The 13,186-nt window shown below is 36.6% G+C and overlaps 1 protein-coding gene across 1 annotated transcript in view; it reads left to right on the forward strand.

Annotated features, from left to right (window-relative positions):
- ADAM28 (ADAM metallopeptidase domain 28) overlaps positions 1–13,186 on the forward strand; it is a 50,271-nt gene that overhangs the window by 35,749 nt on the left and 1,336 nt on the right. The window contains exons 15-22 of the mRNA XM_084883457.1: positions 2,218–2,320; positions 4,643–4,802; positions 5,750–5,830; positions 6,920–6,998; positions 9,959–10,067; positions 11,483–11,561; positions 12,255–12,320; positions 12,805–12,870. Of these exons, the coding sequence (XP_084739583.1) occupies positions 2,218–2,320; positions 4,643–4,802; positions 5,750–5,830; positions 6,920–6,998; positions 9,959–10,067; positions 11,483–11,561; positions 12,255–12,320; positions 12,805–12,870 (743 nt within the window). The remainder of the gene's footprint in view (positions 1–2,217; positions 2,321–4,642; positions 4,803–5,749; positions 5,831–6,919; positions 6,999–9,958; positions 10,068–11,482; positions 11,562–12,254; positions 12,321–12,804; positions 12,871–13,186) is intronic.

Raw genomic sequence — 13,186 nt, forward strand, 5'->3', positions numbered from 1 at the left:
TCCAGAAGGACATCTGGAAAGATGTCCTGTCTAATTAGCATATTACCCTTTTATTAGTATAGATATTATCCCAATAAATTAAATAAAAAAAGAAAAAACTGAAAAAGGCTTATATACACATAGAGAAAGTTCTAATGACCTGGATTGAAGACCAGATACAGAAGCATGGCCCTCTTAGCACCATGGCAATCACAGCCAAAGCAAAAAAGTTTATGTTGACAGAAAGGCTGTGTCTGACTACAATGTTGAATTTACTGCCAGCTCTGGGTGGTTTAAATGTTCCAAGAATCCTTATTCATTACACAATGTGAAACGGAGTAGCGAGTCTGCAAATTACTGATGTGAAGGCAGCTAAATAACTTTTGGAAACTATAGATAAGCTAATTGTAGAAGAAAAGTACTTGCCAGAGCAAATATTCCCTATGAATGAAACCCTATTCTGGAAGCAGATGAGTGAAAGGACCTTCATCACAAGAGGCCATTCAATACCTGGTTTCAAGGTTTTAAGGACAGGATAATAGTCTTGCTTGGGGGCAGTGTTACAGGCTACAAATCGAAACCCTTAGTGATCTGGCACAGCGAGAACACCAGAGCCTTCAAGCTTACCAGTAAGCACAGGCAGCCATTGTACTACAGGAGCAATAACGAGATATGGATGACCCAACTTCTCTCCAGGATGCTCTCCTAAATTGCTGTGCCAATGAAATGGAGAAGTACAGTTTGGAGAGTAGTGTGCCTTTCAAGACTTTGCTTGTTGTTGATAATGCTCTTGGACATCCTCCTTTTATTGGTGATCTTCATCCCAGCATCAATAAAAGGAGCCTCAGGCAGAGCCTGCTGGAGGAGCTCTAGGAGAAGGCACTGCCATCACAGGGCGGGGCAGCTCCAGGAGTTACTGTCCCCATCACCCTTGTGGGCAAGGTGTGCAGTTGGAAGACAGTGATGGTGATGATCCTGACGCTAGCTAGGCACTCGTGGCTCTTTGGCCCCTTGAGTGTGGCTCTTCCATAAAATACCACTGCCTGGGTGAGTCTATTTTGAAGAAGTGGCGTTAGAAGAAGTTTAAGTTTAAAAAATTTGGCTCTCAAAAGAAATTTCAATCGTTGTACTGTTGATATTTGGCTCTGTTGACTGATGAGTTTGCCGACCACTGACCTAGGCTAATGCGTGTGCTTTATATCTTCGTTTTTTTAACAAAAACGTTTAAAAAGTAAAATAAATAAATAAATAAATAAATAAATAAAATTAATAAAGACTTCTAGAATAAGTATATAAAGAAAAATTATGCACAGCTTTGTACAATGAGTTTGAGTTTTAAACTGTGTTATTATAAAGTAGTTTAAATGTTTAAAAATATAAAAGAAGTATAGTAGGCTAAGTTTTTTTTTATTATTGAAGGACAATTATCTTCTTACAAATTTAGTGTAGCCTAAGTGTGCAGTGTTTATAAAGTTTATAGCAGTGTGCAGTAATGTCCTAGGCCTTTACATTCTCTCACCACTCACTCCTGACCCCGAGCCACTTCCACTCCTGTGAGCTCCATTCCTGATAAGTGTCCTACACAGCAGTTCCATTTATCTTTTATACCATAATTGTACTGTACCTTGTCTTGTTTAAATATATGAATACTTACCATTGGGTTACAATTGCCTAGAGTATTCAATACAGTAATATGCTATACAGGTGTATAGCTTAGGAACAATAGGCTATACCAATGGTTGGCAAACTCATTGTGGCTCGCGAGCATGTGGCTCGTGAGCCGTGGTTTGCCAACCACTGGGCTATACCATATGGCCTAAGTGTGTCGTAGGCTATACTCTCCAGGTTTGTGTAAGTAAACTCTATGATATTCACACAACAAAATCACTTAAGATGCATTTCTCATAATGCATTGCTATTGTTAAGGAATGAATAACTATATGCTAAAATAGCATTTCTCATGATGTTTTTAAATGTATTTTATTTTTCAATTACAGTTTACATTCAACACTATTTTGTATTAGTTTCAATTATACAGTCAAGTGTTTAGACATTCATATAATTTACACGGTGGTCCCCCTGATATTTCGTGTCCATCTGGCACTGTGCATAGTTATTACAATATTGTTGACTATATTCCCTATGCTGTTGGTTTTGTATTCCATTAACCCTTTGCAGCATTGAACTTTCTTTCTGTTTTCTTTGAAAATATGTTCCTATTGATCCTGCTGGTCCCAGGAGCCGAGGTTGCAAATAAGTCATGCTACAGGAAGAACGAAGGTGGGTCAAAGTATGGGTACTGCCACAGAGTGAACGACACCCATATTCCCTGTAAAGCAAAGTAAGTGGCCTTCAAACAATACTTTGAACCTGCCTGCTCCACAGACTAGAGAAATTGCTCACTTCCAGCTACATGTTCTGATTTATTCCATTTCAAGAAAAAGTTAATTTGGAAATCTTTCATTTGACAGATAGTCATGTTACGTGATGTTTCTAGTTAGGCACCGAACTATCAAGAGAAATAAGAATGCCTTTTTTCAAGTCCCTCCTAGTGGGTGTTTTAAATGACATTAGGTACAATCACTGTTAAAGAGAATGAATGTTTGAAATGGGACAAGCTGGTTGGAAAAATGTCCATTGATTTTCCAGGATATTTTAGGTACTTTCCCGACTAATATATTTTGTTATGATTCTAGGGGCACAAATATTTACCTACTCAGAGAAATAATTAATAAATACCTGTATATTTTTATGTAAACTTGCCATGAAATTATATAAAGAAAAAAAAAAGCAGCAAGAGAAAAAAAATTTGACAATTCACCTGAAGAATGTTTTAATCTTACATTGATATTATAGAAAAAGTATAGAATATTATATGCAATAAACTTGGTATTTTCCTATAAGATTTTTTTGGTTGTGCACTTTTAAGATGACATTAAAAATTCAAATTATACTAGATTAAACTCCTTGTAACCTGCTCCAAATGTTTCACTAAGTAATGTGCAACAAGAGGTTAAACAAGCATTTCTCAAAGTTTTTCTATTAAATACTAATTTTTTAGATGATAGATATTGCCAAGCCAAGTGTATTTTGTGTTGTTTTCTAAAATTTTTCAAAGCAAAATGTATTTTACACATGGGATAATGTCTTGGGGATTAAAGGATGGAATATCACATTCTGTGCTTTCTCCTTTATAGGAGAGATCAGGGCAGATTCAAAGGGAGGAAATATGTAAAAGGAAATATTTTGGGGAAAAGAGAGCAATAGGTAGTAGGAGTGGTAGTGAGTGGGGAAAAGAGAGCAGGGTCGTTGCGGTTTTTCATCGACAGCATGTGCATATCCCCTTTTCTTATATCACCATCTGCATGAGCGTTGGCTAATTACTACAACTAGAGGCACAAGCATTTCATTCTCCTAACAGGCTGCCTTTCTAGTCACGTTGTAATAGTAACTGATCCGCTGTATCCTAGAATCTTCATTTTAAGACTTCCCTTAAGTGGTTCAAGAAAAACAAGTTCGAAGAGGATGCATGCCTTTCTCTACTGCTCACTCCTATTTTTCAACCACCACCAAAGATATTAGAAGGATCTGATTCTACCTGCTCTCAGAATACTTTTTCACAGCCCTCCTCTGAATTCTGCATAAAGCAGTCGTCTGCACTTTTATTGGCGTTGACATTACTCTGTTGGTAAACACATGATTTTCTTGAGTGCTGAGCAGTGTCATCTGCCTTTGCAGGGAAATAGTGCTTTCAGTAACCCCGCATGAGGATCAACCAAGGCTAAGATTTATATTGACACTACCATAGTGGAAATTATTCTACTGCAATTCATGAAAATAAATAAGAAAAATTAGCTGAAACAAGATAGAAATTGACTTCCTAGGTATACACTCCATTATATTAGAAATCTATTCTCTTTATATTTTCTAGTTCTATCATATATGTGATGTCCATTTTCAAGCATTTCTCTTAGTCTGTGTTGGCTTCTTCAGAGCCAGCCATCACTTTCCAATAAGCAAAAAGGACAAACAAACAAACAAGAAACAAAGTAAGGCTACCTTCAAGAATTTGTACTTACTAGTAAGATTCTGCTTCTTTCTCATTGTCCAAAACTAGCAGCATGGGAATCTGGAAAATGTGTTTTTGTTGTTGTTATAGCAACAATATGCCTTCCTATATTCAATGGTGTTATAACTGATGAATAAAAAAAACCCTATATAATAAAAGGCTGATGTGCAAATCGGCCAAACTGCAAAATGACCAGTTGCTATGACGTGCACTGACCACCATGGGGCAGACTCTCAACATAGGAGCTAACCCCTGGTGGTCAGTGTGCTCCCACAGGGGGGTGCTGCTCATTCAGAAGCTGGGGTCACGGCTGGAGTCTCTGTAGTGAGCAGGCCTAAGCCTTCAGTGGGACATCCCCCAAGGGCTCCCAGACTGCAAGAGGGCAGGCAAGGCTGAGGGACCCCCCCCCCCCCCCCAGTGCACAAATTTCGTGCACGAGGCCGCTAGTTTTGATATAAAGAAGAACCAGGAGTCTATGCTATAGGAAGAAATACCATTAGTTCAATCTGGATAGTTGGGGAACTATCAACTGCAACTTGGATCCTGGTAATTTAACTGCAGCCTTTTTTTTTTTTTTTTTTTACTTTTCCTTAGTGATGTCACATGTGGGAAGTTATTCTGTCAAGGTGGGTCAGATAATTTGCCCTGGAAAGGACGTATAGTAACTTTCCTGTCATGTAAAACATTTGATCCCGAAGACAGCAGTGAAGAGATAGGCATGGTAGCCAATGGAACTAAGTGTGGAAATAAGAAGGTAGGTTGAAATCTTGGCTTTTATTCAAATGTTTTTTTAGTTTTAGTTTCTGTTTAGTTTTTCAAGTCCTCTTTGTGTTTCATAGGAGCAGATTTCAAAGCAATGCTTATGTCATTCATTTAGGCCTTTCTGCATATATTCCTTCAACATTATTTCATCAGCACCTATTATGTGCTTAGCACAAGGTTGTTAAACTTTGGTAAGTTTTATTGCCCCTAAATTGCTAGGTTTTCAATGAATGATAGTCTCGCTGATAATAATAAAGAAGTTAAAAATATTATTTATTTTTATATAAATTATAATTGTTAATATTGCAGAAGATGTGATATTAACATGTTTTCCATAATATTTTTTGTGGGAAATGGGTAACTTCTATTATATCATGTGCTATGCTCAGCTCTATTATAAATATTAGTCTTAAGAGAGGAGGTGGGTTAAGGGAATGACCCCGAAGGAATGAAGTGAAGTAAGAAAATCTTTAAAGAGATCTCTCTAAATATTTTATTTTATATATCTCTACCTATCATTATCTCTATCTCTATCTCTATTTCTATCTATCTCTATCTCTATTATCTATATCTATATCTTTGTATCTTTATTGTTGAAAGTGCTACATATGTCCCCATTTTCACCTGTTTACCTCATCTAGCCTGTTCCACTAACTGCACTAGGCCTTCACCACCCTATTGTCTGTGTCTATGGGATATGCATATATGCATACAAGTTCTTGGTTGATCTCTTCCCACCCACTCACTCTGCCTTCCCTCAAAGATTATGTAGATCCAATCTTCCTATTTTCAAAAGAATGCTGTGATTTCCCCAATGAAAAGGTAAGTTTAATAATGATAATAGTGGCTAATAACATAAGATCAAGTTCCAAACAATTTGGAAGAACTGATACTATTGGGACATTAGTGTCAACTTCTCATTTTTTCCATCATTTTCAGGTTTGCATTAATGCAGAATGTGTAGATATCGAGAGAGCCTACAAATCAACCAATTGCTCATCTAAGTGCAAAGGACATGCTGTAAGTTTTGAAAATGTTTGCCCAATCTTGCTGAATCGTATGTAATTTTTAGGTCAGTTTTGATTATATAAAAGAATGTTTCAGTAACTGTGAAAAAAGAAGGATCTCTTACCCTTTGAGACATCATTGAGGGCTTACCCTTTGAGACATCATTGAGGGATCTGGAGATTATTATGTTAAGCTAAATAAGCCAGTCAGAGAAAGACAAATATCCCATGTTCTCACTTATATGTAGAGTCTAAAGAACAAAATAAACTGACAAACAAAATAGGTCCAGAAACATGGAAGTATGCAACAGTCTAACATCAGAGAGAAGGAATAAGGCAGGAAGAGACTAACCAAAGAACATATGCATAGCCCATGGTCATAGACAATAGTGTGGTGAAGGTCTGGGGAGAATACAGGGGAGAGAAAAAGGGGTCAAGATGGGGTGAGTAGGTTGACATTTGTAATACTTTCATCAATAAGGATAATTTTTTTTAATCCACCAACCCAAAAAATAAAGCTTATTTTTGTCTAACCGGTGGTTCTCATGCCGCTACCCTCTAATACAGTTCCTCATGTCTTGGTGACCCCCCAACCATAAAATTACTTTTGTTGCTACTTCATAACTGTAATTTTGCTCTGTTATGAATCATAATGTAAATATCTGTGTTTTCCGATATAGCAGGGGAACCGCTCTATAGCAATGGATCTCACAGGTTGAGAACCACTAGCAGGGTCACCTAAAACCATAGGAAAACACAGATATTTACATTACAGTAGCAAAATTACAGTTATGAAGTAGCAACAAAAATAATTTTATGGTTGAGGGTCACCACAACATGAGGAACTGTATTAAAGGGATGCAGCATTAGAAAGGTTGAGAACCACTGGTCTAACCCATCACTAGGGTGTTTCAATTAAAAATTTCTTTCAAGAACCTGGTCTATAGGAAATTCTTATTACTGATTTGTATGTTCTGTAGATAGTTGAAAGATGCAGAATCGGGGTTATTCCATTTTTAGAATGGACTTATTGGTGGATGGGTGGGCCCTTGGGTCAGTGGTCAGTCTAGTATGAAAACTGACAAGATCATTGATCCCACAGGTATGTGACCATGAACTCCAGTGTCAGTGTAAAGAGGGCTGGGCCCCTCCTGACTGTGCTGACTCCTCCTTGGTCTACCGTAGGTAACATTCCTAATCTAACCTGAGAAATTGCTTTCTTTTCCAAGTTTTTCTTTCAGATCACAAATGATTTCATCGCCTCTTTTCTCTCCTCTTGAAATTCTTGTTCTGTAAATAATGCACAATGTTAATCTTCAAAGTTTCTTTAACAGGTTTTTTATTATTATTATTGATTTTTTACAGATAGGAAGAGAGCGGGATAGAGAGTTAGAAACATCAATAGAGAGAATCATTGAACAGTTGCCTCTTGCACACCCCCTACTGGAGATGTGCCCACAACCAAGGTACATACCCTTGACCGGAATCGAACCTAGGACCTTTCAGTCCATAAGCTGATGCTCTATCCATTGAGCCAAACCGGTTTTGGCTAACAGGTTTTTAATCCAATTTTCCATATCCCTATGCATTTACTCTACATACAAACAAATATTTCTTCAAATTTGTAATCTTACTTTAACTTCTAAAATTCTCTTGTTTTCTGATTGTTCCATTTTCATACCAGCCTGGACTTAAAGTATAGATATAACATCTTCATAAAACTCTCTAAGAATATGATAAATTGTTTTTTGTAGATTTAATTCTGTGTACTGAATTATCTCAATTTCTTTTTAAAAATGTAGTTTTATATATTTCAGAGAGGAAGGGAGAGAGAGAAACAACAATGATGAGAAAGAATCATTGCTTAGATGCCTCCTGCATGCCCCCTACTGGAGATTGAGCCCACAACCCAGGCATGTGCCCTAAACAGTAATCAAATCCTGACCTCCTATTTCATAGTCTGATGCTCAACCACTGAACCACACTGGCCAGGCTATATCTATTTCTTCTGAGTTTGACCATTCAATTTTTTTTATCCTGTCTCTTGTATTTCATTGTGTTATTTTGATTCAGGATATGTTGTCATTTGTTTCATATGAGATTAGATTAATTTGAATTAGTTCACATGGATTTTCTTTGCATGAGTGTGTGTGTGTTTGCTGTACCTACTAATAACCTCTCCTGATGGAAGATCCGCTGTGAGTTCCATCAGGGTGGGAAGCAGCGAAAGTGGGGATCCTCATCTCTAGTCATGGTGGTGATAAAGAGCACTTTGCCATGAGGAAAGTGGTATATATATATATGTATATATATATATATATATATATATATATATATATTATTTTTTTATTATTATTTATTTATTTATTTTTTTTACAGAGAGGAAGGGAGAGAGATAGAGAGCTAGAAATGTCAATGAGAGAGGAACACCGACCAGCTGCCTCTTGCACACCCCCTACCGGGGATGTACCCGCAACCAACGTACATGCCCCTGACCAGAATCGAACCTGGGACCTTTCAGTCCGCAGACCGACGCTCTACCACTGAGCCAAACCGGTTTCAGCGGAAAGTGTTTTTTATTTCATTTACTTCCTGAGAGAGTTGGTTTTTCTTTGCACTCAATTTTTCCTTGACTCTTCCTTCGCTCTCCAATCTAGTTTGGTATCTGCCATTAGCTCTGTGCTGTTTCTCAGGCTCTTATGCCCCCATTGTTTCTAGAGAGTTCTCTAGAAGGGCTTTCTTTGTCTTGAGGCATGAGGCATTCTTGTTCTATATACACAAGGGATGGGCATGGGTCTAAATGAATCATCTGTCCCAAGTTCAGATCCTCTGTTGACTTCCCAAGAAAAAATAGCATCTATTTCTGATGTTTGGGCTAATTATGTTTTTAATTTGTTGATTCTTTGTTAGACTTCCCAAGAAGGAATGACATCTACTTCCAATATTTGAAGCTTTAATCTACTCTGTTTCTGTCCATATAAATCCTTTACTTCCTATATTTTTATAATTCTTTTCATTTTTATAGAGGGTGAAAAGTTTAAGATATTTGAAGTGAAATTATCATCTCACCTAGAATTCTACTACTGCTGTCTTCATTTATGTGTGTTTATACTTGTGAACTTTTTTTTTTTTAATATATTTTATTGATTTTTTACAGAGAGGAAGAGAGAGGGATAGAGAACTAGAAACATCGATGAGAGAGAATCATCGATCAGCTGCCTCCTGCACACCCTCTACCAGGGATGTGCCCACAACCAATGTACATGCCCTTGACCGGAATTGAACCCGGGACCTTTCAGTCCCCAAGCCGACGCTCTATCCATTGAGCCAAACCAGTCTCGGCTACTTGTGAACTTTTCTTATACTAAAAATAATAATAATAATAATAATAATTTCATTAACCTGCTAATTTCTACAATAAGAGAGTAATACCTGTTTGATTTTCTCTTCAAAGCTGTACTTTCTGGTATCTGTAGTTTCTGATAATTATAAGAAAAGTGAATATTTTAAATAGCAAAAGATTGTAGTTACAGTGATTACTTAGATAAGTAGGTAAAATAAAAAAGCACTGTATAGAACCAAGAATTTTATGTAAACCATTCCCCAATTTTCAGGGTCACATCATTTCTTTTATGTTCATAATTCTTCCAATATAGGGCAAATATCAGTAGAATACTTAGTTGTGTCTCTATTAGTTGCCTTACGTCTTAGTTCCTTATTTGCTACTGACAATGATATGATTTTAAGGCTTCAGTTTCTATTTTCCTGTTTTATTTCAGCCTTGAATTTGAAAAACATTTCACTCCTTTTATGCCATCTCCCTTACTTTATATTCTCTCTAATCTTCCAGTCATTCTTTTTCTAGTTATTACAACCATCATTGCTTCTGATACTTCTCAAGAGTATTCGCTTTACCTATCTCATACAAAACGTTTCATATAGATTTCCCCTCATTTATTCCATCTAAATGATATTTTACTAATCACAATCAAAATACATCTTTGTTTTACTGGCTATGAGAGATTTGCCAGAGAATGCATTTTCTCTAGGGAACTGGTAGAGGGAATTTATGCGAAATGAAGAACAAGGTAGGTATGTATGGATTCTCAGATCCTCACTGTCTGGGCTCTCTTTGTTGCAGACTTCTCCATTGCGGTTGGGGTGCTGTTCCCTGTGGCTGTCATACTTGTGGTGTGTGCTGTAGTATTCCGGCACCAAAGCACCAAAGGAAAGCAGAAGAAAGTCCAGAGGTAGGCTTTTATGGGGGCACTTTTGGGCCTCTGATGAACTTTAAGTTCAAAGATGTGACCCAAATTCTCAAATTTAAATTTGGTTTACGTCAAATACTTAGAAATATAATAAGTACAGGCCTGGCTGGTGTTCTCAGTGGTTGAAGTTTGTTTGACCCAGGAACCAAGAGGGCTCCATCCCCGATAGGGGGTATGCAGGAGGGAACTGATCAATGAAGTTTCTCTCCCATAGACGTTTCTGTCTCTCTATTCCTCTCCCTTCCTCTGTCTCTAAAAACATTATCAATAGTAAAAACATGTATTAAGAAAAAAAAATAAGTACAGATACATGTTGCTTGAATCAGAGGCTGAGTATTCCTTTTACTGAGAAAACTTTCACAATAAGGCCTGTCTTTTTCTCCTATAGTTACTGTATATATGTTTAATAATAAGATTAATAACTCCTTATTAAATATTTTGTACTCATTATAATAATACAATATATAATATTTGATTATTATATTTGTGATAAACACTTTTAGTAAGTCCTTTTACATACATTATCTCATGTAATCCTTGCAAGAATATCATGAGAGTAGTCACTATTATTTCTATCCTATAGATGAAAAGAAGTTATTTATCAGTTTTACAACAATCATGCAAGTCTAGACAATTTTACTGATATGGAAACAGAAGCTCAGAGAGGTCAATAAACAAATTTTACTGATATGGAAACAGAAGCTCAGAGAGGTCAATAAACATGTTCAAAGTTATATAAAGTAAGTGTTGGAGTATTGATATGAACCAAGATCAGTCAGTCTTTTGAAAATGGTCTTGGCACTACAATATATTTCTTGCATTAAAAAAAACAAAAACTTAACTATTTATCCAAAATGGCTATTAATAAAGAGTGAAAGAATAAGACAAATCATTAATTAGATGGCATAATTTAGATAAAAGTTGTATTCCACACCATTATTATTAAGATTAAGGGCTCTGCAAGAGAATCAAAAAGAAAATCAGCCCTAGCCAGTTTGGCTCAGTTGATAGAGCATCCACCTGTGGACTGAAGGGTCCTGAGTTTGATTCTGGTCACAGGCATATACCTTGATTGCGGGTACATCCCCAGTAGGGGGTGTGAAGGAGGCAGCTTATTGATGTTTCTCTCTCATCGATGTTTCTAACTCTCTATCCTTCTCCTTCCACTCTGTAAAAAAATCAATAAAATATATTTAAAAAAGAAAATGAAAATCAGTGGTGGTAATGATGAATTACAGAACACAAAAACATGAAGGACATCCTAGGGAGCGGTGAAAACCCAGTCATTCACCAGTTATGGCACAATGGGCAAAGGAAATTGGCAGATTTATCGTGAGTGTCTCCCCAATGGTGAACAAGCTGGTTGGTCAATGTGTATGCTATTCTTCCACCTACAGGCCACTGTCTGCCCCTGGCACCAGGCCAGGCAGAGAGAAGAGGAAACCACAGACAATGAAGGCTCTTCATTGCAAAGAGGTGAGTCATAGTCAGCACTGTATTTGCTATGAACCCCAGTTTGTGATTTTCTCGCTCTCTTGTGCTGACCACCTATCTATCATTTCTACTCATCAGTGTTTTATAAATGTAAGACACTTCTGAGTATGCAGCAATGATTGTGGGCTCTGTAACTACACATTCCGAAAGTTGTCCTCTGCCTTTGGTTAAATGAAGAAGTCTCCCTAAAATGCAGAAACTCAGAGGCTGCTTTGCTGGGATTCACAAAATGAAAACAGAATAAGAGAAAAAGGAGGGCAGATGTCAGATTTCTCTCTCTCTCCCCCTATCTCTTTTTCTCTCTCTCTGTTGATTAATTATTCCTTTAAAAATATCCCAGTAAAAAAAATAATGTGTGTATTTATATGGCAATATATATGTAATATGTATATATGTATAATTCCTAATGCCTTGGTTGTGTCCTGCAAGTTTAGAAATTTTAGCAGAGGTTGGTTAGTGATAATGGCATTGTTAATAATGTTTTTGATGGAGACTTACCAAACTCTGATAGCTCTGGACATAGCAGAAAGCAGCAGCTGGACCACTGTGGTTTTCCCATCTGGTCTTATGCTGTCATCATAGTCTTGGATTCCAATGCCTTGAAAGGATTGCTTATTTGGAAGATGAACATAGGAAACTGATAAATTCATTTTAAAAATATATTTTTCTTTTTAGAAAAGTCAGATGAAGCTTCACACCCCTGACCTGTCAGTGGATGGCCGTGAGCCTCCAGCTTCTTTTGTGAGTTAACAATTTCTCTTAAATCATTTCCAGTCTAACCTTAAGGAAGTAGTAGTGAGAGACACAACCCACAGGGCCCAATTGTTTCTTTAGAAGGATGTTAAAATCTGTGTGAATGTAATATTCTTCCACACAACATTTTGAAAATGTCAAATTTAAGAATGTGTACCTATCCATTATACTCCTAAATTTAACCCTTAACCCAGAATTACCAGGTCTATAAAGCTGATAACTCATTACAGGAAGAGTGCCAATCTTCTTCATAGAATGGCATCCCAATCATATGTCTATTGGCATTGGACTTATTTCTCAATTGGATATGTCCACCTAAATGAAAACAATTGAACTTACAGGTTTAGAATATTATCATGGGTAAAGTCATAAATTCTCTGAAAATTATTTCTGAAAATAATTTAAGCCTTTCCATTAAGCGCATTTCTTTTTAAAGCCAACCTTTGAATTTTTTTTTCATACCTCTTACTAGCTAATTACAAAGCCAGATTCCCCATCACCTCGGATTCTTACTTCTGTGTCATATTCTTCCTTCCTTGTAAGTATCAGATAGTTCGCAGTGATCTTTAAAATGTCTCTTGTGCCAATGTGAATAGATCTCTAAATCTATGGGTTCCTTATCAAGATATGTGCTCCCTAGGCTAATCTGAGATAGTGTAGCAAGTTCTATTTATTATCTATAAATTATTATGGGTATTAATTTATTATTATTAAAAACTGTTCTGTTATATAATCGTTAAATGATCAATAGTTCTGCTGTAGAAGGAAAACTGTCTCCCTCAAAGGACAGTGTCCAGATGCTGATTTTGAGGATGTAAAATTTAATAATAAAGTATATTTACTTTTTTATTTGT

Source organism: Pipistrellus hanaki (assembly GCF_964339955.1).
Source record: "Pipistrellus hanaki genome assembly, chromosome: 5".
NCBI lineage: Eukaryota > Metazoa > Chordata > Mammalia > Chiroptera > Vespertilionidae > Pipistrellus > Pipistrellus hanaki.